This window comes from Somniosus microcephalus, unplaced genomic scaffold (genome assembly GCF_052327205.1).
Source record: "Somniosus microcephalus isolate GS21.2 unplaced genomic scaffold, FLI_Smic_1.0 scaffold105, whole genome shotgun sequence".
In the NCBI taxonomy this organism is placed as follows: domain Eukaryota; kingdom Metazoa; phylum Chordata; class Chondrichthyes; order Squaliformes; family Somniosidae; genus Somniosus; species Somniosus microcephalus.
The window spans coordinates 286,544-312,923 of NW_028225292.1; the positions used below are offsets into that span (position 1 = coordinate 286,544).

The window sequence follows — 26,380 nt, forward strand, 5'->3', positions numbered from 1 at the left end:
AGTAAAACTGAGAAACCATGGCAGCAGCAAGTTGTTGCTGATGATCCCTTTAAATAGCACTGCAGAGGGCTCCTTCCTGCTGCTGAACGCTTGGTCAGCTGGTCGTGATTAAGAGAGGGCGGTAATTGGAGCAGCGACGTCAAAAATGGCAGATCATGCGTCAAATCAGCATTGCACATTCATCGATGTCATGATCTGCTTCATTTCCATTTCTCTAGCGAGTGCTGGCAATGGCGCTGCTACCAACGCCCCCAAAATGGCGGCCGCCACAGGACCTGCCAGAAGCGGGTGGAATCGAGTTGGCCACCATTTTTTCACCTTAACGGCTGGCACTAAACCCCTGAATTTCTAGGCCATGCTCCCCGGGGCCTGTGGATTGCTGCCCAGAAAGGCAGAAAGAGGGAGCAGGACCAGAATGTGTGGAACAATATGCCCCTCTGGCTGCAGCTTCATCCACCAGGCAGGGGTGGGCAGCAGAAAGCTCAATTAATTATGCTGAGCTGGTCCTCGTGTTGCAGGTAGTAGTTGTGTCAGCTTTCATCCTTATCTCCATTCGTCTTCTATGACCTGGACAGCCCAGGTCTCACTCCCAAGCCTCTTTTGAAACATTCTGTGTTGAACTTTTACCTTGAAGTAAGCATGGTATAGAGGATGGTGATATGTTTGTGGGGATTTGTTGTGAGTGGAGGTACAGTTCCACGGGGTTCAGCTTATATTGGAGTTTTTATAGCATGGTTGGGTTTTGGAGGAGCTGTTTAATTTGGAGGTGACAGAAGAGGTGGAGCAGGATTAGATGAAGTTTGTCTGGCAGTTGATGGAATGGCATAATCTGGCCCTTGCTGAGATATTGACATTGTCTGGTGATGCCTCTTTCCTGCCAAGTTCAGAATCCATCTCTGGTAAATACATTTGGGAGCTAACCCTTATGCTTGATTGAAGAAAGGACCAAAAGGCCCTGAGGGATTTCCTGGGAGCTGCAGAGCTTTTTATAGGCACATAGCATTGGCATTATTATCAGACGTTCCTGGATCTCCATCAGTCTTTTCTGGTAGTCCATGAAGGGTAGATTGCTTAGGATCTCCATGCCCAGCCAAGGATTGTAGGGTAGGATGAGTTCCAGGCCAATATTCCCTAGAGTTGGGCTGCCAAACAGTGCCTGACATTTTCGAGGCTGAGTCCTCCTTCATGGTTGGGAAGCTGCAGGTGTCTGAAATGTATTCACTGCTTCCTGCCTGCCCATAGCAACCTGTCAAGCTCTCAGACTAGCAAGTGTGGAACTCTGATTGACAGCATCTGGTAATGGTGAAAGAGATGAGTAATTTTAGTTGTACTTAACTTTCTCAGAAAAGATTTTGGATAGGTTCTTCCATCTGTTCACGCTGACCACATTGGAAAAGGTCAGTAAGCTTGATGGGTTATTGCTACCCCATGGTATTTGAAGGCTGATCCTTAACATGCAGTATTTTTGATTTTTGTCTTGCTAATTTATGTGCGAGTTATGTCCATAACTGCATGGAAAATATCATAGAGCATACACAATAGCACATAAGCATTGCTCGCTTGAACAAAGGGGAAAAGTGGTGGCAGAATAATGAACTCTGAAAAACAAAGAGGAAGTTCATCATCGGAATTTAAAAAAATGAATAGCTGTTAATTTCTTGTGGAGGAGAAAGTTGGATGTGAGCACTGATCAAAAGTTATTGATTGATATTGGCACTACGGCTTTTTGTGGCCAATTTTTAAACAAATCACTGTTATACTCTAGTTGCATCCACATGCAGGCTCAATGGGCAGAATGGCTTACTCCTGTTCATATGTTCCTCCTACAGAACCTGGCATGCTTAGTGATACTGCACTCCTGGTCCAGGTTAGTGTAAAATTATCAGCAGCTCTTCTAGTCTTGTAGAAGGATTGAAAGTAGACCCACTAACCCACCTGAACAAACTGCAGCATTTCCAACCTGAGTGAAAGAGTCTCTAGCCTCTGATTGACTTCCATGGTGGTCCGACCAAGTTCAGAAACTTATCCTGTCCACTTTCCTACCACTTGTGGTACAGTCTACGATTACACCGCCAAGCTATGCCACCTGTCCATCAATACATTTCAACTATGTTTACAATGTGCCTTTTGTTTTTCACCTGGACTAAATCATCACATGTTGTTTATTTTAATTGCTTCTTGGAATATTGATTTCATTTTTTATTGGTAACATCACAGGTTTGACACAAGTGCAATTAATCTTTAACTGAGAGGTAAATATTTAACCCAAGATGTGTGCAAACTCCTGTTGTAAATAGTCTCATTCACAGAGCTCTTCCATGGAGTTCTGTTGATCCTCCGTTTCCTAAATCAGCAGGAATATTCTGGATTCTCTTGGAGCACATCCACTTGCAAACATTGGTGCCTGTGTGCTCAGTCTGTTTTCAAACCAATTGGAAGCTTTTCTTCCTCACTGCTAGAATCACAACATTTTATAGATGGAAAGGTGGCCATTTGGCCCATTGTGCCTGTGCTGATTCTTTTAAAGAGCTATCCATTTAGTCTAATTTTCCTTCTTGTTCAACATGCCCTATTAAAATGTTCTTTTTCCATTTTTTTAATTCATTTTCATTTTGAAAGGTATTATGGATTCTGCTACCACCACTCTTTCTGGTGGGGCATTCCACATTCTAACAACTTTCTGCATAATGAAAAGTCTTAAATTTATGCCCTCTAGTTACTGACTCAAAGACCAGTAGAAATGGGTTTCCCTATTTACATTCTCAACGCCTTTTATAATATTGAATGCCTCTTCTTCACCTTTTCTGTTCCAATGAAAAGAGCTCCAGTTTCTCTTGTCTCTCTTCATAACTAAACTAGTTGTCCCATCTCCAATGAGCTTTCTCTATGTTTGCTATGTCCACGGAAGGCAGATTTCCATTATATTTACCAGGTTTCTGCACCAGTGCTGATCTGTCACTCGGAAGTGGGATAATTGCTGTGGGTGGATTTTCTCTCTTCCTCATTTGGTACCACATTAGGAACTTGCCGTGCTGGGAACTGTAGTCACAAATGATCTACTTTGATTCTGGCACATGAACACACTGTGCTCCCGGGGCTGCTGTTCAGTGGATTACAAATATGTACCACAGATAACTCCTTAACTCTCTTCTAATCTCCAGTCTGGTGTGAGGCCACATTATCCTTCTTCATCACTTTCAGCATTTTCTTGGAACAAAAAATGATGTATTTAAAAATAAAAGCTCAGGCATATATTGCTGAAAGTATCACCTTTATTAAATTACTGTTTGTATTCAGAGACCCTTAATGTACAAGAAAAAGAAACTTCACAAAAACATTTTCCCTACAAACAGAGCAATAGTTTTGCAGAAATCATATATTTATGCAACAAAAAAATGAAAATCTGTTGGAACAGTACAGTGTGATCATTTGTCACAAAATATTTGATTCTTTTATGACAGATATTTGGTATTATCTTTCGAGAGTGTGGATTTCAAAACTGGGCCTAAGAGAACAGGTAACTGCTAGCTTTGATTGTCTCCAGAACGTGTGAAATGATTCTTGGTTATTTTACTCGATTTTGATCTATTTCAACTTTCTAATACACTGGTATTAAAGCTAAATTGCATGTTCTGTTAAACCACATCCAAATAAGTAATAAAGCTTAAATGATCATTGCATCTCCAGCATGCAATGCTTGCGGTACCTACGAAGGCAGGTCTCATCTTCCTTGTCCTGGATCATTTCATATTCCTGCACACTCATCTGTATTTTGGGATTTTTTAAAAGAAAACAATTTTAAGGGTTTTCAATTAGAAAGTTAATCTATCGTGGGAAGACTAAGCACATGCACTGACATGATTCATTTATTCTGAATTGCCTAAAGCATTGCTGTCCTTCAAAAACTAATGGTGGGAAAATAATCTATCTAACTGTTCTAAGTTTGACTTGCCCAATTAAAGAGTGTGTTGCACATTATTTCCTGCATTTTCCATTTGCACGATGTCCAAAGATGAAAAGTTATATAGTAATACAACACATCATTGAGCAGCACCACTATGTCAATCACACTTACAAAAGCAAAAGTTGCACCTTTTCTATCAGACATGGGCATGACGATTATTTCTTGCTAGTTAGTTATTGGCTGAGTCATAATACAGTATTTTTTCTACTGCTAATACTGTAACTGTTTACAAAATTGAACTAGTTTTTGCATTGATGCAAATCAGTGTAGTGCCATGATGTGTAATGCCAGTGTAAAAGGGAAATTCGGGCATTACAATTGAAAGAGCTTTAATTTTCAAAGGTTTCCCAGTGTTCAGAATTGAGGCCTATTCTTTGCCAATGTTATCGTTCTGACTCAGGCCAAAGAGGCAGAAGTAAATTGATGAACATATGTATCACAATTTCATTATCAAGAGCATGCTTGGTGATGTTTGTTAATAACTATAAGGTTGCTGACCTTTGAATGACAAAGTGTGAATGGATAACTGTTGGGAGCTGGAGTGAGAACTTGAGAAACTGAGTTGTACAAATGCGGTCTGTTTCAATTTACTTGAACCCTGCGAGACCAGATTTCACAATGACGGGAACTCCAAATGGTAACATTTTGAACTGGCTAGTCCACTCAAACGTTTGACATTTGGCAACCCAACATGTACTTTGATAGCCTAGGCTACTCCGAATACTACCCCGGTCAATGAGCAGTTCACATGCTGATGGGTGTAAAAAGCTTTAGTCAGTGTGTCAACACTAGAGAAATATTAGGACCAGGATTTATAAAGAGTGAGATGGGTCGCAAACCTATTGAAACACGGGGGTAGAGTTTCTGTTTTGGGCGAAACGGGCGCAAATTGCACCCAAAATTGCACCCATTTTGAAAAGAGTTTTTTTTCTCCTATTTACGCTCAAACTCATTTGCATGTTGCCAAATGCAAATTTTGCCATGAACCAGTGCAATCGGGCAACGTTATAAAACATAGTTTTCAAAAATATTTTGCTTTAAAAAATATTCCTTGATATATTTAAGAGTGGCAACGCGGCGTAGGTTGATTATTACAGCTGAAAATGGGTTTATCACAAAAATAAGCATTTTAAATCAGAGTGTCTAATCCACCACTCGCGAGTAACCCGATTTTAAATAACTGAAAATGACTTTTTAAAACTATACAGAACCATTTGCTAGCTATATTGGGGTACAGTAGTCAGTTTCTTAGTAAATTAAAAAAAATTATATTCAAGCTCTTTTAAAACATGCCTATTAGTGTCCTTGCGCCCAAAAGAACCAGCTTATTTTTTTTAGAACCTCCTCAAAGGCCCGCAAATGAGTGCAATTAGCGGAAATTCCTGATGGTGATTAATTCATCCTGGAGCCGTGGCCAGTTTTGTGGGTGGGGCCTGCGTCTAGCGTGGTGATTTTTAAACTAGCGCAAAAGATCGCAAAACTTGAGTTGCGCTGAATGCAATTTGCGCTTAAAATTCTGCGATCTTTACGCCGATTTCAGGTGAATTGCACCGAAAAAAACCCAGTGCAACCAAGCGGAAGCTCCAGGCCTGTACAGTATTTATCTTTAAGAGGGAGATGCAGCAAATGAAGTTACATTTTTGGTGTAAAATGAATGAGTTTCACTCCAGGTGAATGACTCTTGTTTGTCTAGCTTTACTGCACTGGTACAATTTTATTGGCTAATCCCTTGCCATTAAATCGTAACTGAAAAATAAAACTGTTATCACATAGAATTACATAACATTACACGGGAACGGTAGCAGAGTGGTTATGTTACTGGGCTAATAATCCAGAGGCCTGGACTAATGATCCAGAGATGTGAGTTCAAATTTCACCATGGCAGCTGGGGAATTTAAAATTTGGAATAAAAAGCTAGTATCAGTAATGGTGATCATGAAACTATCGGATTGTCGTAAAAACCCATCTGGTTCACGAATGTCATTTAGGGAAGGAAGTCTGCTGCCCTTACCTGGTCTGACCTATATGTGACTACAGACCCACAGCAATTTGGTTGACTCTTATCTGCCCTCCTAAATGGCCTAGCAAGCCACTCAGTTGTAACAATCCGCTACGAGGAACAATAATAAGAATAAAACCGGAGGGCCCAGCCGGCATCTGACCACCTGACCAAGGCACTGGCTTCGGACCCAACAAGGGCACACCCAGACCAGTTGAGCCTGCAAACTCCTCCTTACTGAGATCTTGTGTGAGCTGCCCCACAGACTAGTCAAGCAACAGCTTGACATAGTCACACTCACAGAATCATACCTTTCAGCCAATGTCCCAGGCTCCTCCATCACCATCCCTGGGACAGGACATACCTACAGGACGGGGCGGCACAGTGGTATACGGGAGGGAGTGGCCCCGGGAGTCCTCAACATTGACTCCAGACCCCATGAAGTCTCATGGCTTCAGGTCAAGCATGGGCAAGGAAACCTCCTACTGATTACCACCTACCGCCCTCCCTCAGCTGATGAATCAGTACTTTTCCATGTTGAACACCACTTGGAAGAAGCACTGAGGTAGCAAGGGCACAGAAGGTACTCTGGGTGGGGGACTTCAATGTCCATCACCAAGAGTGGCTCGGTAGCACCACTACTGACTGAGCTGGCTGAGTCCTGAAGGATACAGCTGCCAGACTGGGCCTGTGGCAGGTGGTGAGAGAAACTCGTCCTCACCAATCTACCTGTCGCAGATGCATCTGTCTATGACAGTATTGGTAGCAGTGACCACTGCACAGTCCTGTGGAGACGAAGTCCTGTCTTTACACTGAGGACACCCTCCATCATGTTGTGTGGCACTACCACCGTGCTAAATGGGATAGATTCAGAACAGGTCTAGCAACTCAAAACTGGGCATCCATGAGGCGCTGTGGGCCGTCGGCAGCAGCAGAATTGTATTCCACCACAATCTGCAACCTCATGGCTCGGCATATCCCTCACTCTACCACTGCTATCAAGCCAGGGGACCAACCCTGGTTCAATAAGAAGTGCAGAAGAGCATGTCAGGAGCAACACCAGGCGTACCTAAAAATGAGGTGCCAACCTGGGGAAGCTGCAACACAGGACTACATGCATGTTAAAAAGTGGAAGCAACAATTAATAGACAGGAGTAAGCGATCCCACAATCAATGGATCAGATCAAAGTTCTGCAGTCCTGCCACATCCAGTCGTGAACGGTGGTGGACCATTAAACAACTAACTGGCGGAGAAGGCTCCATGAATATCCCCATCCTTAATGATGGTGGAGCCCAGCACTCGAGTGCAAAAGACAAGGCTGAAACGTTTACAACCATCTTCAGGCAGAGGTACCGAGTGGATGATCCATATCGGTATGCTCTTGAGGTCCCCACCATCACAGAAGCCAGTCTTCAGCCAATTCAATTCACTCCACGTGATATCAAGAAATGGCTGTGCACACTGGATACAGCAAAGGCTATGGGCCCCGACAAAATCCCGTACTGAAGACTTGTGCTCCAGAACTAGCCGTGCCTCTAGCCAAGCTGTTCCAGTACAGCTACAACACTGGCATCTATCTGACAATGTGGTAAACTGCCCAGGTATGTCCTGTCCACAAGAAGCAGGACAAATCCAATCCGGCCAATTACTGCCCCATCAGCCTACTCTCAATCATTAGCAAAGTGATGGAAGGTATTATCGACAGTGCTATCAAGCGACACTTACTCACCAATCTTCTTCTTCTTAGGCAGTCTCTCGGAACCGAGGATGACTTGCTTCCACACTAAAAATGAGTTCTCAGGTGACTGATGAGTCCAATGCGGGACCTACAGTCTCTGTCACAGGTGGGGCAGACGGTGGTTGAAGGGGCGGGTGGGTGGGGTGCTTGGGTTGACGTGTGCTCCTTCCGCTGTTTGTGCTTGGCTTCCGCTTGCTCCCGGAAAAGAGACTCGAGGTGTTCAGCACCTTCCCGGATGCTTCTCCTCCACTTTGTGCGTTCGTGGTCAAAGCTTCAATGCTGGGGATGTTAGCCTGAGTGAAGACACTGACGTTGGTGCGCCTATCCTGCCAATGGATTTGCAGGATCTTGCGGAGGCAGCGTTGGTGGTACCTCTCCAGTGCTTTGAGGTGCCTGCTGTACATGGTCCATGTCTCTGAAGCATACAGGAGGGCGGGTATCACTACTGCTCTGTAGACCATGAGCTTGGTGCTGGGTTTGAGGTCCTGGTCTTCAAACACTCTCTTCCTCAGGTGACCGAAGGCTGCACTGGCACACTGAAGGCAGTGTTGGGCTTTGTCATCGTCGTCTGCCCTTGTTGACAGTAGGCTTCCGAGGTATGGAAAGTGGTCCACGTTGTCCAAGGCCTCGTCATGGATTTTGATAATCGGGCAGCAGTACTGTGTGGTGGGGGCAGGTTGGTAGAGGACTTTTGTCTTACGGATGTTTAGTGTAAAGCCCATACTCTCGTACGCTTCGGTGAAGGTGTTGACGATGGTTTGGAGTTCGATCTCAGAGTGTGCGCAGACACAAGCGTCTTCTGCATACTGTAATTCAATGACAGAGGATGGGATGACCTTGGATCTGGACTGGAGGCGATGGAGGTTGAACAGTTTCCCGTTTGTGCTGTAGATTAGCTCCACTTCTGCGGGGAGCTTACTGAGGGTAAGATGGAGCATTGCAGCCAGGAAGATCGAGAAGAGGGTTGGTGTGATGACACAGCCTTGCTTGACCCCGGTCCATACGTCAATTGGGTCTGTGGTGGATCCATTGGTCAGGATCACGGCTTGCATGTCGTCGTGAAACAGGCAGAGGATGGTGACAAACTTTTGAGAGCAGCCGAATTTGAGGAGGACACGCCATAATCCCTCATGGTTGACGGTGTCGAAGGCCTTTCTGAGGTCAAAGAAGGCCATGTACAGCGGTTGGTGCTTTTCCCTGCATTTCTCTTGTAGTTGACGCGCGGTGAAGATCATGTCCAATGTGTGCCTTAGTGGGCGGAATCCGCATTGTGACTCTGGGAGGAGCTCTTCAGCCACTGGGAGAAGGCGATTGAGGAGGATTCTTGTGATGACTTTCCCTGTGACAGACAGCAGGGAGACTCCTCTGTAATTACCGCAGTCGGACTTGTCACCTTTCTTGAAGATGGTCACGATTACGGCATCTCTGAGATCCCCTGGCATGCTCTCCTCCTTCCAAATAAGAGAAATGAGTTCACGTATTCCTGTCAATTGTGCTTCTCCGCCATGTTTTAGCGCCTCGGCAGGGATTCCATCTGCTCCTGAGGCCTTGTTGTTCTTCAGTTGTCGGATGGCCTTTTCCACCTCATGCCGGGCTGGGGTTGCGCTGAGGTGGTGGCGGGTAGCATGCTGCGGGATGGAGTTGAGGGCACTTGCGTCGAAGACAGAGTCTCCGAGACAGAGACTGAGACTCACCAATAACCTGCACACCAATGCCCAGTTTGGGTTCTGCCAGGACCATTAACCCCTCCAGACCTCATTACAACCTTGGTCCAAACAGAGACAAAAGAGCTGAATTCCAGAGGTGAGGTGAGAGTGACTGCCCTTGACATCAAGGCAGCATTTATAGGAACATAGGAACAGGAGTAGGCCATTCAGCCCCTCGAGCCAGTTCCGCCATTCAATGAGACCATGGCTGATCTGCGACGTAACTCCATATACCTGCCTTTGGCCCATATCCCTTAAAGCCTTTGGTTAACAAAAAGCTATCAATCTCAGATTTAAAATTAACAATTGATCTAACACCAATTGCTGTCTGCGGAAGAGAGTTGCCAAACTTCTACCACCCTTTGTGTGTAGAAGTGTTTCCTAATTTCACTCCTGAACGGTCTGGCTCTAATTTTTAGATGATGCCCCCTCGTTCTAGAATCCCCAAACAGCGGAAATAGTTTATCTCTATCTACCCTATCTGTTCCCCTTAATATCTTGAAAATTTTGATCAGATCACCCCTTAACCTTTTAAATTCTAGAGAATACAAACCTAATTTGTGTAATCTCTCCTCAAAACTTAAGCCTTGAAGTCCAGGTATCATTCTGGTAAACCTACACTGTGTAATGATCAGTAACATGTCATTCTAGAATGGTACACTAGGTGGAGCTGTATGTTTAGTAGTGGGCTACCCACAAGGCAGTAATCAAGATGGATGCTGTAGACTAGTCCACATGGCTGAATAAATGACTAGCACAAGCTAGCTGTTCATAATTAAAACGTCTTTATTTATGAACATAACATGGTACCAGGATTGGTAATATCTGCTGAATATTGTGAAACGCGACATGGAGAATTTGAAGCCACCGGAGGGTTTGAAACTCACGGGGAATGTCGACTGCAATTGGTGGACTTTCAAACAACAATTCAAACTCTACATTGCCGCCACGGGTTCAGTACGAAGCCAGGCGCAAGGAAAATAGCGTTACTGCTCACAGTTGCAGGCCCGCAGGCGATAGAGGTATTTAATACGTTTGTATTTGATCAAGAGGAGGACAGAGAAAAAATGGACAATGTGCTAAAGAAGTTTGATACACATTGTTCTCCCAAAAAGAACGAGACTTATGAGGGGTACGTGTTCCGTTCACGGACACAGCAGCAAAATGAGACTTTTGATAGCTTTGTGACCGATCTGAAACTGAAAGCACAGACATGTAATTTCTCTGAACTGAAATCATCCATGATTCGTGACCAGATTGTGTTTGGTATTCATGATAAAAAAGTCAGGGAACGTTTGTTGAGAGAAACCAAACTAACATTGGAGGATGCTGTGAAAATATGCCATGCCAGTGAGCTAGCTCAGCAGCACGCAAAGACTTTCAGTGAAATTAATAATGATGCGACTGTAATGAGTGACTGTGCTGCTGTCGGTGCTGTGTCCTACGAGGGGAAGAAACATGGGCAGAGCAGAAATGCAAAGCAATCGGAGGATGGAATTTTTAAATTGTAAATGCTGTGGGTACCAGCACCAGTTAAGACAATGCCCAGCATTTGGGAAAATGTGCACAAAATGTAATGGAAAGAATCACTTTGCCAAACAATGCTTTTCAAAAGTAAAAACAAAGAAAGGGCAACAAGTCAATGTGATTGAGGACACTGATTTAAGTGAGACATTTTTTGTAGGAATGGTGTCATGTGACAATATAGAAAAGGATACAGAAAATGTGAAGCCCTCAGGAATGGACAATGCTGAATATAAAGTTAATGCAGTAAAAGAGGACAAATGGATAATGCCACTGCAGGTAAATGGAGCATTAGTTACATTGAAACTAGATACTGGGGCAAAAGCAAACTTAATCAGTATGAGTGACATTAAAAATATGAAAGAAAAGCCCAAAATACAGAAAAAGTCAGTACTACTGAAGAACTATAATGGACAGAAAATAAATAGCTTAGGTGTATGCAGACTTAAAGTGACAGTCAAAGGCAAAGTGCATCATCTCATGTTTTCTGTTGTGGCTGAAGGACTTGATTCACTACTAGGTGACAAAGCTTGTGAGGACTTAGAACTGGTCAAGAGAGTCTACCGTATAAACTGTGCCATAAGCAGACCAGATGACTCAATGGATTCTGTAGTGAGTAATTTCCAGGATGTGTTCAAAGGATTTGGAGTTCTACCATTCACTTATAAGATCCAGCTAAAGGAGGATGCTCAGCCAGTGGTACATGCTCCACGGAGAGTCCCAGCACCGAATTGGCTGAAGAATGGCTTCTGTGATGGTGGGGACCTCGGGAGTAGGCCGATATGGATCATCCACTCGGCACTTCTGGCTGAAGTTGGTTGCAAATGCTTCAGCCTTATCATTTGCACTCATGTGGTGGGCTCCACCATCATTGAGGATGGGGATATTCTTGGTGCCTCCTCCTCCCGTTAGTTGTTTAATGGTCCACCACCATTCATGACTGGATGTGGCAGGACTGCAGAGCTTTGACCTGATCCGTTGATTGTGGGATTGCTTAGCCCTGCTATATCATGGAGCTTCTGCTTTTTAGCATGCATGTAGTCCTGTGTTTCAGCTTCCCCAGGTTGGCACCTCATTTTTAGGTACACCTGGTGCTGCTCCTGGCATGCTCTTCTACACTCGTTGTTGAACCAGGGTTGGTCCCCTGGCTTGGTGGTAATGGTAGAGTGAGGGATATGCCGGGCCATGAGATTACAGATTGTGATGGAATACAATTCTGCTGCTGCTGATGGCCCACAGCGCCTCATGGATGCCCAGTTTTGAGCTGCTAGATCTGTTCTGAATCTATGCCACACAACATGAGGGTGTTCTCAGTGTGAAGACGGGACATCATCTCCACAATGACTGTGTGGTGGTCACTGCTACCTATACTGTCATGGACAGATGCATCTGCGACAGGTAGATTGGGGAGGATGAGGTCAAGTAGGTTATTCCCTCTTGTTGGTTCACTCACCACCTGTCACAGGCCCAGCCTGGCAGTTATGTCCTTCAGGAAAACTGTAAAAACTCCAGTCCCTTTTCTCCCTTCGCTACTTCTTCCTGCCAGATTATTTCGGGATAGTTGAAATCTCCCATGATTATTATTCTATGCCTGCTACTCACCTCATAGATTTGTCTATATATTTCTTCCTCCAATCCCCTTCCACTATTTGGTGATCTATACTGTTAGTGTGATGGATCCCTTCTTATCTCTTAACTCAATCCATATTGATTATGTATATATCTTAATGCTAGGTACCTGTACATCCTTTTTTCAACTTCCATTATATTATCTTTAACTAGTACAGCTACTCCACCTCCCCATCTTCCTTCCCTTTCCTTCCTAAATGTGTTATATCCTGCAAAATTTATTTGCCAATTGTCTTCTCTACGTAACCATGTTTCAGTCATCCCTACTATATCTGGATCCTCTCCATAAATTATTGCCTCCAGTTCATCCATTTTGTTTTGAATACTACATATATTGCTGTACTTATTGTCTTGCTTGTTTTGGCTTACCTTACGACTGAATTTCTCACGTGTTTCTTTGTCCTCCTGACTGAGAGATTGGTATGGTGATGACAGTTGTCTAAGGAGTTGCCTTTTGTTTGAAGGAGTAGTTTCATGGTCCTTGCTCTCCAGCTTAAACTTTCTCCAGTCATTTATCACCCCTTTCGGACCTGGAAACACAACTGTTGGGTTTAATGTTACTCCTTCCATCCATGTGCACACTACAGATCAACTAAATAACATAGCTCCAACGTAAAAAATACATCGAATTTTACAGCACAGAAACTGGCCATTTGGCCCATCAGGTCTATGCTGGTGTTTATGCTCCACACGAGCCTCCTCCCACCTTACCTCATCTCACCCTATCAACATATCCTGCTATTCCTTTCTCCCTTGTACTTACGTCAACATAACCTCTGGTGCCTATGTACTGATCTTTCTTTATTGTAGATAAAGGGCCGAATCCTCAGTGCAGGACATCACCAAGGGTTGAAGAGAGCAAGAGTAAAGGTGAGATAAAGCTTGAGTTTTAAAAACCTGTAGATGCAGGGTGTCCAAACTACCGCCTGCAGGCCACATGCTATCCACAAGCCCTGACTATTAGTCCGCCAAACCTGAGTGACTCAGTCTCTTTTTGCTCTTGTATTTTGTTTGTCACTTGCTCCCCATGTCGGAGCAAAAGGTCTGAAGTCAAAGCTGCTTTCTGATTGGTGGATAATTCCTAAATCTGAAAACCCAAAGTCTGCTAGTATTGGCAGCTTAAATTAGATGTAAATTAACGGGACTTACATTTTAACGGCTCAGTACTCCATAGTATATAGTTAAGTGGCCCAGAAAGATAAAATAGTTTGGGCACATGCTGTAGATTGTAAGAAGGAAGGAAAGACTGGGGAGGATAAGGAATACCATTATTTTAAGGTCTTGGGAAAGAACGAGTAAGAACTATTCAATTAACAATAGGATAAACATTTGGTTAGCAATGGGACTATGGTTACGACCTAATATCATATAATAACCGTTATATTTTGTGTACTGAAACGGCTCTTACCAAGGTCACAAATGATATCCTAATTGACTGTGACAAAGGTAAAAAATCCCTCCTTGTCCTTCTCAACCTGTCTGCAGTCTTTGACACGGTTGACCACACAATTCTGCTCCACGCCTCTCCACCATCATCCAGCTGGATGGGACTGCACTCGCCTGGTTCCAGTGCTATCTTTCCAGCTATAGCCATAGAATCACCTGCAATGGTTTCTCTTCCCACTCCCTCTGGAGTCCCCCAAGGATCTATCCTTGGTCCCCTCTTATTTCTCATCTACATGCTGCCCCACCGTGACATCATCCGACAACAAAATGTGAGTTTTCACATGTATGCTGATGATACCCAGCTCTATCTCTCCTCCACCTCTCTCGAACCTTTCACTGTCTCTATACTATCAGATTGCTTGTCGGACATCCAGCACTGGATGAGCAGAAATTTCCTCCAATTAAATATTGGGAAGACCGAAGCTATTGTCTTCAGTCCCCATCACAAACTTTGTTCCCTTACCATCAATTCCATCTCTCTCCCTGGCAACTGTCTGAGGCTGACCCAGTCTGTTTGCAACCTTGGTGTTATATCTGACCATGTGTTCAGCTTCCTACCTCATATCCACGCCATCACCAAGACTGTCCATTTCCACCTCCGTAACATCGCCCGTCTCCGCCCCTGCCTCAGCTTATCTTTTGCTGAAACCCACATCCATGCCTTTGTTACCTCTAGATTTGACTATTCCAACTCACTTCTGGCTGCCCTTCCTAGTTCTACCCTCTACAAACTTGAGGTCATCCAAAACTCTGCTGCCCATGTCCTAACTCGCACCAAACCCTGCTCACCCATCTCCCCTATGCTCGTTGACCTACATTGGCTCCCGGTTCAGCACGCCACGATTTAAAAATTCACATCCTTGTTTTCACATCCCTCCATGGCCTTGCCCCTCCTTATCTCTGTAATCTCCTCTAGCCCTACAATCCCTCGAGATCTCTACACTCCTCCAATTCTGGCCTCTTGAACATCCCCGATTTTAATCGCTCCAGCATTGGTGGCCATGCCTTCAGCTACCTAGGCCCTAAGCTCTGGAATTCCCTCCCTAAACCTCTCCGCCTCTCTTTCCTCCTATAAGACACCTTAAAATCTATCTCTTTGACCAAGCTTTTGGTCATCTGCCCTAAAAACTCTTTTATATGGCTCTGTGTCAAATTTTGTTTTGATAATGCTTCTGTGAAGCGCCTTGGGACACTTTACTATGTTAAAGACACTATATAATTTGTATTTTAGCTTATTTCCACATTCTTTAGATTATGTTCATGTAGAATTCCTGGCACTTACTCCTTCAGGAACAAAGGAGATCATGTGAGAGTGCTTGATAAAGCCAGTAACTGAAATAAACTGTTCTTTGTTCGTTCCCTGGGCACACTCTGAATTCAGGTAAGCGAAAACACTCTCTGGAACATAAGAGATTTAGGACTCACCTACGGGAGTAGCCTGAAACATGGAAGTCAAAAATATCTTGAGTAAAGAAATTCCCCAAAAAAACACACGTACTCAGCTCTCTCCTTAACTATTCAGAAACAAACCATAAGGAAATGTGTAAGAGTGGTTTTGCCTGTGATTTGTACCTCCCTTCCTCAGGGGGAGCACTTGGCCCCAGTTTAAATAAGGAACTCTTGGGCCTCAACACACCCTTGATCACTTTGTGACATGATCTGTTGGTACAGCAGTGTATTTTGCAACTCTTATTTGATTACCTGTGTTTGTAGCTGACAATTCATGATTTGAATCAGATTCCACATCTTCATCCCAGCTTTGTCCACGGTTCATTCTGGATAGGTATGCAATGAAAGGTATCTGAAAATGGGAAACCAGCAAGATAAGATAAGGTTTGGACTTTAGGTGTGTCTGGGTGTAATGTGGCAATTGCAAATTATTACTTATGGTTCCTTTATAAAATGCTTTACAGCTGTTGTTTGTGATTTAAGGTTGTTGTTTTGTTCCTAAAAAAAAAAACCTTTTATAAGTAAGCACCACAGAAGGTGGATGGGAATCTCTAATAGTAGAGTGTTAGAATTCCAGGGCATTGTGGCCGAGAAAAAACAGATTCATTTGAACTACTCCACCATCACTTGGCAAGATTTTCTAGTTTTTGGGCAGGCCCCAAGATGGAACACTGTTTGACACTAGGCAGAGGAAGGTGGAAAAACTAAGCGATCTAGTCCTGCCCTGCAGGACTGCGCCACACTTGGTCAGTCAAGGAGTAGCGAATTCTGCAGCTTAGACAATCTTAGTATTCCAATTGAAGGATTAAACATGGTATTTGGAGCAGGGTTTTCATCAAGAACTTTATATACTTTACTTCATTAATGGCCTTCACGGAAGGAAACCTGCCACTTCTGTTGGATCCGTGATTCTTAGAGTATGATGTTTTCCAGTAACTACACGGAGGCTGTAACTTAACAATCAACAGGTGTTTACTGGAGTAGGGTAGTCTAAAGACTGGCAGTACAGAGGCATGCTCAAGGCTTACATACAGGTGTGGTCACTGCCGGTACTACAGTATACAGGAGCTGTAAAAGTAGTTCTCTCTTAAAGGTACATACACTACAATTCCTCCCCTTTTAGATTAGCAACCTATAATATTCAAATAACAATTAACACTTTAACATGCACATTAAACAGAAATAGTCCATTTATAGATTCAGTCTTTGGGGCGGCTTCCTGATCCTTTCTGGATAGCGCCTTTCCTGAGGTTCTTGTTCTTGGTGCGGAGGCGATTCTGGCCCCCTTTCATCGGTTAGTTCATCAGTTTCCACTGCTACTGTTTCTGAGGTAGATGCTACCGGTATGTCGGGTTCATGCCCAGGTACGCGAGACATGGGGTTGACTCGTTCCTGTGACGCTAAGATCTGATCGACGTGGCGTCTTACAATGTTCTCCCCGACATCCACTGTGTACATTAATGGCCCCTGCCGTGTGAATATCGTTCCGGGTTGCCATTTCTCTGTTCGGTAGTCACGGGCCAAGACTGGTTGTCCTACATTGAAGCTCCTTGTCGGCTTCTCATTGATGTGCTGGAATTGTTTATCCTCAACATTTCTTCGCACATTTGGTCTGAGCAAATCCTGACGAGATCTCAACCTTCGGTTAAAGAACATCATGGCCGGGGTCTTGTTGGTAACTGCATGTGTCGCATTTCTGTAAGCTAACAGGAAATTGTCCAGCTTATGCTGTAGTGGAATTTCATCATCGCACATGGCCTTTATTGCCTTTTTAAAGGTTTGTACGAACCTCTCAGCCAATCCATTTGTGGCTGGATGATACGGGGCGGATGTGTAATGCCTTACCCCATTCCTTCTCATAAATTTCCGAAACTCTTCGGACACAAACTGTGGTCCATTATCAGAGCAAATCTGCTCTGGCAAGCCGTTCCTGGCAAATATGGTGCGTAGGACTGCAATTGTTTTCTCTGTAGTGGTTGAGGACATTTTTATCACCTCAGGCCATTTCGAGTGAGCATCCACTGCTATTAAGAACATTGAGTCCATGAATGGACCAGCAAAATCAATATGCACCCGTTGCCATGGAGAGGAGGGCCACTCCCATGGGTGTAGAGGGGCATGTGGTGGTGCATTTTGGACCTTCTGGCATCCTGAGCAGCTCTTGGTTAGGTCCTCGATTTGTTGATCGATCCCCGGCCACCACACATAAGCCCTAGCAAGGCTTTTCATTTTTATCCCTCCCAGATGACCTTCGTGAAGCTCATTTAGCACTCTCTCCCTTAACTTGGGTGGAATTACCACTCGGGATCCACACATCACTGTCCCCTGGCATACTGACAGCTGTTCTCTTCTGGATGAGAATGCTGGCAACAGTGAGTCGCCATGTGTTGGCCATCCCCTCACCGTCAAATCATATACCCGAGACAGTGTCGGATCATTGCGGATCTCCTTCTCTATATCCGCGTTAGTTACTGGCAATTGTTCAATTATTGACGAATAAAATATCTCTATAGGGTCCACTGCTGGTGCTTCCTCCACAGTAGGCAGTGGCAGGCGTGATAGCCCATCAGCGTTTCCATGCTGTTTCGTGCCTTTATATTCTATTTCATATTGGTTCGCCCCTAGAAAAAGGGACCATCTTTTTAACCGTTGTGCAGTCATCACCAGAACGCCCTTCTTTGGATTAAAGATGGAGACAAGTGGTTGGTGATCAGTCAGCAAGGTGAACTTCTGCCCATGCAGATAGTGGTTGAATTTTTTTACTCCCCATACTAGGCTGAGGGCCTCCCTGTCAATCTGGGCGTAGTTGCGCTCGGCTGAGGTTAGTGACCGAGACGCAAAGGCTACTGGCCTCTCCAACCCGTCTGGGAATTTGTGCGACAGCACCGCTCCAATACCATAGGGTGATGCATCACATGCCAACCGAATTGGTAGTGCTGGGTTGCAACGGGCCAACACCTCTTTTGATGTGATCAATTCTTTGCACTTCTGGAAAGCTCGTTTACATTCGTCATTCCACTTCCATGGTACCCCCGTTTGCAGTAGGGTGTTCAGTGGGTGTAATAATGTAGACAAATTTGGTAAGAACTTATGGTAGTAGTTCACCAGCCCAAGGAACAACCTCAGTTGTGACACATTTTCCGGTGCTGTAGCCTTGACTACTGCCTCAATCTTTTCAGGGGACTTATGTAACCCCTTGATGTGCCAAATAACTGCCTGAACCCGTGAAGTTAAAGTTTAAGACTGAAGGCTTTTATTAAGTAAGAATCATGGCAGAGTTAACAGAGTTCATCATCGACCGAGCCCTTGGTAGAACATACCAGAAGAGGGGCGGGACCAGGGAGGAGCATTAGTGGTTCCCCCCAGTGGAACATTCCAGACATTACAAGTACAAGTACAAATATCAGAACACAGAGTTATTTCATCACATTCACCCCCTGCTATAGATTCAGTCTGTCAGGAGGTCTGATAATCCTCTGGAAATGACGTAACTCTTGCTGAGGCTCCTCCCGGAGTACTAACTCCGGTTCATTCGAATTCCCAGAATCATCAGTATTTTCCACACTGAGGGTTTGTGTCTCTGAAGGTCCAATACCACGATTGAAAACTCTACTCTCAGAGTCGAACTCTTTTCAAGCTCCAGCAGGTGCAAGATCTTTAATAGAGACCGTATCCTCTCGCCCATCCGAATATTGAATATACGCATACTGGGGATTAGCATGGAGGAGTTGTACTTCCTCCACCAGTGGATCAGTCTTGTGGCCTCTCACATGTCTGCGCAACAACACAGGGCCCGTGGTCGTCAACCATGTGGGTAACGATACTCCATTAGTAGCTTTTCTTGGAAAACTAAACATCCTTTCATGAGGGGTGGCATTCGTCACTGTACACAAAAGAGACCTTATGGAATGCAGCACGTCTGGCAGGACATCCTGCTAGCGAGAGGTCGGCAGGCCTCGTGACTTCAGAGACAGTACGATAGCCTTCCACACTGTCACATTTTCTTTCTCGACCTGCCCATTACCACGAGGGTTATAGCTGGTAGTTCTACTCGTTGCAATCCCCTTTGATAGCAAAAACTGTCGTAATTCTTCGCTCATAAAGGAAGAACCCCTATCACTATGTATATAGTTAGGCATGCCGAACAAGGAAAACAGTTGTCAGAGGCATTTAATTACAACAGCACTAGTCACATCCGGACAGGGGATAACAAAAGGGAACCGAGAGTACTCGTCTATAATATTAAGAAAATAGACATTACGGTCGCTCGATGGAAGGGGACCTTTAAAATCGAGACTCAAACGCTCAAATGGTCGAGTTGCTTTAATAAGATGAGCTGGCTCGGACGGCTTATAGAAGCGGGGTTTGCATTCAGCACAAACATGACAGGTTCTGGTCATTGTCCGGACCTCCTCAATAGAGTAGGGTAGATTGTGGGACTTAATGAAGTGGTTCATTCTGGTAACCCCAGGGTGGCAAGTGCGTCGTGGAGACTTTGAAGCTTATCTGTACCTAGACTAGCACATACTCCTTGTGACAAAGCATCCGATGGCTCATTAAATACTCCAGGCCTGTACTGAATATCATAGTCATATGTTGACAGTTCTATTCGCCATCTTAAAATCTTATCATTTTTGATCTTGCCTCTCTGCTTAGTGTTGAACATAAAGGCCACAGATCACTGGTCAGTAATGAGCGTAAAACGTTGGCCAGCGAGATAATGTCTCCAATACTTGACTGCTTCAATAATTGCATGTGCCTCCTTTTCCACTGAAGAATGTTGAACTTCTGGTCCTTGCAATATACGAGAGAAGAAGGCTACTAGTCTACCAGCTTGGTTAAGAGTTGCTGCCAACGCAAAATCAGATGCATCACTTTCCACTTGAAAAGGGATCTTCTCATCCACGGCACATACCACTGCCTTCTCAATGTCCCTTTTGATATTAAGGAAAGCCTCCTGAGCTTCCGCCGATAGCGGAAAAGACGTCGACTTAATAAGAGGTCGAACTTTATCTGAGTAGCTAGCCACCCACTGGGCATAGTACGAGAAGAATCCCAGACACCTTCTTAAAGCTTTTACAGTGTGAGGTAAAGGTAATTCCTTAAGTGGGCGTAATCTTTCAGGGTCTGGCCCGATTACCCCATTCTCCACAACGCAACCAAGAATACACAAACGTGTAGTATTGAAGGTACACTTGTTTTCGTTGTAGGTCAGGTTTAACCTCTTTGCAGTCTCTAGGAACTTCGCGAGATTTTGATCATGCTCCCGTTGGTCACGCCCACAGATGGTAACATTGTCCAGGTACGGGAATGTTGCTTCCAACGCGTATTCATCCACCATACGATCCATCTCCTGTTGGAAGACGGATACCCCATTCGTCACTCCAAAGGGCACCCGAAGGAATTGGAACAGGCGCCCATTAGCTTCGAAGGCCGTATAAGGTCGGTCTTCTATTTTGATGGGGAGTTGATGGTAGGCAGACTTTAAATCAATGGTGGAGAACATGCAGTACTGAGCTATCTGGTTCACCATCTCAGAAATACGAGGCAAAGGATAGGCGTCTAATTGGGTATACAAGTTTATAGTCTGGCTATAATCGACCACAAGTCTTTTCTTCTCATTAGTTTTAACCACCACCACCTGGGCACACCACGGGCTACCACTGTGTTCGATGATTCCCTCCCGTTGAAGCCTTTCCACTTCCTCTTTTATAAATGTTTTATCTTCTGAACTATACCGTCGACTCTTAGTCGCTATAGGTCTACAATTAGGAGCAAGGTTCACAAACAAAGAAGGCGGACTTACGTTTAAAGTAGAAAGGCCGCAGACTGTGAGTGGAGGCTGAGATCCACCATACTTAAGGGTAACGCTCTCATGCTGACACTGGAAGTCCAAGCCTAATATTAAGTTCACACACAACTGAGGTAATATGAGGAGTTTAAAGTCCTTATACTCCGTATCCTTAACGGTCAATGTGACTTTACAATATCCAGTTACCTCCGAAGTAAGGGATTTGGACGCCATCACAATTTCACTTCGAGTAGGATACACCTTCAATGAACAGGAGTTAACAAGGTTGGGGTGTATAAAACTTTCAGTACTGCCACAGTCTATCAAACACCCAGTAGGACGACCATTAATCTTGATGTCCATCATAGATTTTGACAAGGAACACGGTATGGTCTGGCCAACCGTAGCCGAGGCTAGAGTAAAACGATAGGCGGCAGCAGAGAAGACCTCGGGTACAGGATTACCCTTACACACTTTACTAAAATGTCCCCGTTTCTTACATTTAAAACAGGTAGCCTCGCTGGCTGGGCAACTTTGCCTGGGGTGTTTAGATTGGCCACAAAAATAACACTTAGACCCATGGGGCACAGCCGCAACAATAGGATTAAGTGGGGGCTCCATTGGTGTTATGGATGCCTCCATACTTGGAACACACGAGGCTGAGAGAGAGATGCATGGGCTGATGCATACACTTCTGAATTCTTCTGGGCTACATCTAACGATCGAGCAGCAGCGACGACCGTTTTTAAAACTAACGAGTCGTTCTCGAGGAGTCTCTGTCTAATATAATTAGATCGGAGGCCAGATATGAAAGAATCGCGGATGGCTTCTTCCTGATACACTATGGCAGAGACAGCCTTGTAGTTGCAACCCTTAGCCAAAGCCTTAAGGTCCTGCAGGAAATCGTCCAGAGATTCCTCGGGTAATTTCCTGCGAGTAGACAGGAGATACCTGGCGTATACTTCGTTAACCGACTTAAGGTACTGGGCTTTAAGAGCTGCGAGGGCCTCTTCATATGTAGTAATATCTTCAATTATAGAGTAAGATTGATGACTTTACCAAGTTGGTTAGAAGACCCAACTTGTTAACCATCGAATTGAACGATGCGATGAAGTGTTCAAAACATCGCAGCCAATGCGTACATTTCTTCGACGCATCTGCCGAATGCGGATCGATATCCAGACGCTCTGGTTTCAAAAATCGATCCATCTTCCAAAAGTTGTTACTTAATAAAATTGATGTGCCAAATAACTGCCCGAATCCGTGAAGTTAAAGTTTAAGACTGAAGGCTTTTATTAAGTAAGAATCATGGCAGAGTTAACAGAGTTCATCATCGACCGAGCCCTTGGTAGAACATACCAGAAGAGGGGCGGGGCCAGGGAGGAGCATTAGTGGTTCCCCCCGGTGGAACATTCCAGACATTACAAGTACAAGTACAAATATCAGAACACAGAGTTATTTCATCACACCCCTCTTCATCAATAACATGACCACAATACGAGATCTGCTTCTGGAAAAACTCGCACTTGTGGCGATTAGCTCGTAGCCCATATTCCTTTAATCTAGTGAGCACCTTCTCCAGGTTGGCGAGGTGATCACTGTCATTTTTGCCCGTGACCAGAATGTCGTCCAAATAACACTGGGTCCCTGGAATCCCTTGCAGGACTTGATCCATCGCCCTTTGCCAAATAGCCGGAGCCGATGCTACCCCGAACACCAGCCGGTTGTATTGGTAGAGACCTTTATGAGTGTTGATCGTGAGGTATTGTTTCGAGGCTTCATCTACCTCCATTTGCAAGTACGCCTGGGCTAGATCAATTTTGGTGACGCGTTTACTTCCAGATAACGAGGTGAAAATATCCTCAATCCGTGGAAGCGGATATTGTACCGTGTGAAGGACTGGGTTCACTGTCACCTTAAAATCCCCACAGATGCGGACCTTCTTTGGTTCCCCAGGCGTTTTACTCAATGACCTCTTCATTACAGGAACGATGGGTGTAGCCCACTCGCTCCAGTCTACTTTGGACAGTACTCCTGAACGTTCCAACCCTTCCAGCTCTGCTTCGACGGCTGGTCGGATCGCATAAGGCACTGGTCTGACCTTAAGAAACTTTGGGCTTGCATTTTCCTCTATTTTAATCGTTGCTGTTATGCCTTTTAGTATTCCGAGTCCCTCCTGGAACACTTCTTTTGCGTCAGTTAGCATTTTTGACAGTCATCCAGGTGTGACGTCGTCATCCTTTTTGGCCTCAACCTTCAGTGCCTGTATGGAATGCCAATCTAATTGTATCTTCCAGATCCATTCACGTCCTAGTAGTGGTGGTCCTCCATCTGGCAATACATATAGGTCCATTTTAGGTATTTCCTGGCCTTTGTATATCACTTTCACCCTTATTTTTCCTTTGGGGTAGACTTTTTGCCCCGTGTACGTCTTCAAGACAGTCTCTGTAGCTTTCAAGGGTATATGTGGAAATAGCCGCTTGTAGTCCCTTTGGTTTATGACTGTTAGGGCTGATCCTGTGTCCAATTCCATTTTCACTTGGACTCCGTCTATCTTGAGTGTGACCCAGATAGTCTGGTGATCCTCCATTTTGGTTACCTTATGTAGTTTCAGACAACCCAGCTCCTTGCTTCCGGAGTCTGTATCACTTTTCTGTTCGTCTGAACTACTGTCCATCACCTTATGTACCTTTTTGTACTTCTCCTGTGGAGATTTCTTGCTGTTGGTTTTCTTCCCTGACCTGCAGACTCTTGCTATGTGTCCTGCTTTTCCACACTGTCTGCACACTTGGTCCTTGAACCAACAATCCTTCTGGTCGTGTGTTGTTCTGCCGCAGCGATAACACTTCCCTGCTCCATATGACATTTCATTGGTGCCATATTCTTGCGGACTCCGTTGTATCTATGCAGCGCCCCTTGCGGCTGCTTCATGTGATACTGCCATGCTGAAAGCCTTGTCCAGCGTAAGATCCTTTTCTGATAGAAGCCGTTTCTGGGTTCCTTCACTTTGAAGCCCACACACAAACTTGTCCCTTAACGTATCTGCTAGTCCCACTCCAAACTGGCAGTGTTTCGATAGTTTGCGCAGTTCCGTTAAGTACTCAGCATTACTTTTGTCTTTATGCTGGTTCCTTTTGTGGAACTTAAATCTTTCTGCTATCAGCAGCGGTGTGGGGTTTAAGTGGTCCTGTAGGATTTCTACTATGCTTTTGAAATTCTTATCCACGGGCTTCTCTGGGGTTATTAGGTTTCGCAATAAGCCATAAGTTTTTGCACCCATGGAATTTAACAAAACCAGTGCTTTCCTAGCATCTGGCGCTTCATTCGCCCTGCAGTACACCTCCATGCGTTCCACATATGTTGCCCAATGTTCGACTTCATTGTCGAACGCAGAGATACTGCCACTCTTCGGCATCCCTGGGTGTGATTTAACTGTCAAAAATGGCGTCTCCCGCGCTCTCCCTTCTTCTCCGCTGGCACAAAATGGTGTCTCCCGCGCTTTCCTTTCTTCCCGCGCTCGCCCTTCTTCTCCGCTGCGGCTTCTAAAAATGGCGTCCCCCGTGCTCTCCCTTCTTCTCTGCGGCTCCTGTTCAGCCCCTGAGCCCTGGCTGTGCTCTGCGCGTTCTCCTGTGTGCCTTTCCCGTTTCCGCTGCTCGGTCCTGAACCCGGCTGCTGCTTTACCCTCTCTCTCTCTGTTTTGTTTTTCCTCGACGCTGCTCGGTTTTCAACCCCCGGCTGCGCCCTGTGCGCTTCACCCTCTCTCTTACCCTGTTGACGCTGCTCGGCTTTTTCTCTGCTGTCGGTCGGCTCCAGCCGCCGCTGTCCGGGAAGGGTCTGCGCTGTACCTGTTGCCAGTCTGTTGCTGGATCGTCATGGCTGGGGAACCAAGCCCGGCTCTCAACAGCCTCCCCTGCGATGTTCACTCTCTGCCGGACGACTGGGCGGTTGGTCGTGGTCGACGCCCGTGCTTCTGGCCTCGACTTTCTTCCAGCACCCTCCCGGAGCGAATCCTTGAAGGGAAATGCAGAGTTGCAGGTAGATTCGAATTGACCTCGTCGCCACTGTTGGATCCGTGATTCTTAGAGTATGATGTTTTCCAATAACTACACGGAGGCTGTAACTTAACAATCAACAGGTGTTTACTGGAGTAGGGTAGTCTCAAGACTGGCAGTACAGAGGCATGCTCAAGGCTTATATACAGGTGTGGTCACTGCCGGTACTACAAGTATACAGGAGCTGTAAAAGTAGTTCTCTCTTAAAGGTACATACACTACAACTTCTATCAGGTCTGGTCTACACATGGCTCTAGCCCCACACTATATGGTTGATTCTCCATGTCCTCTGACATGGCCAGCAAGCCATTCAGTTGTACAAGCAATCACTATGAATTCAAGGAGATGGCACACTACCATCACCTCAGCACAACTAGGTACCGGCAATAAATGTGGTAGTCAGTAATTCCCACATCCTGAGAATTAATTTTTTTTTTTTAAATGAAAAGAGTCTTGATTGCAACACAGGGAGCAGGAAAAGCATGTAAGACAACATATTTGGAGCTTAGGACAAACAAGAGATTAACGTTTAGAAGAGTGATGACCTTAGTAGGACTAATAAAACAAACTACCAGCTTAGCTTTGAGAGGTGGAAAGTATTTGGCCCTCTTGTGGTCACTGATAAGCACAGCAAACATTTACAATATACTGACATAGAATTACATAGAAATTACAGCACAGAAACAGGCCAATCGGCCCAAATGGTCCATTTATGCTCCACATGCGCCTCCTCCCACCCTACTTCATCTAACTCGATCAGCATAACCACCTATTGCTTTCTCCCGCAGATGTTTATCTAGATTTCCCTTAAATACATCTACGCTATTTGCCACAACTACTCCTTGTGGTAGTGAGTTCCACAGTCTATCCAATCTCTGGGTAAAGAAGTGTCTCCTGAATTCCCTATTCGATTTATTAGTGACTATCATTTATTTGACCTCCAATTTTGGATTGGCATACAAGTGGAAACATTTTCTCCATGTCTATCCTATCAAACCACTTCATAATTTTAAAGACCTCTATTGGCTCACTCCTCAGCCTTCTCTTTTCTAGAGAAAAGAGCCCCAGCCTTTATTGATGG

At 44.8% G+C, this 26,380-nt stretch overlaps 1 protein-coding gene across 4 annotated transcripts in view; it reads right to left on the minus strand.

Moving 5' to 3' along the window:
• Positions 1 to 3,285: 3,285 nt before the first annotated feature.
• LOC147083069 (phosducin-like) overlaps positions 3,286 to 26,380 on the minus strand; it is a 66,322-nt gene continuing 43,227 nt past the window's right edge. For all 4 annotated transcript variants that reach the window (XM_085980300.1, XM_085980296.1, XM_085980299.1 and 1 more), the window contains 3 exons: positions 15,709 to 15,808; positions 12,931 to 13,091; positions 3,286 to 3,765 (listed from right to left, as the gene is read on the minus strand). In XM_085980300.1, the coding sequence (XP_085836426.1) occupies positions 3,673 to 3,765; positions 12,931 to 13,091; positions 15,709 to 15,781 (327 nt within the window). In that variant the 5' untranslated portion in view covers positions 15,782 to 15,808 and the 3' untranslated portion in view covers positions 3,286 to 3,672. The remainder of the gene's footprint in view (positions 3,766 to 12,930; positions 13,092 to 15,708; positions 15,809 to 26,380) is intronic.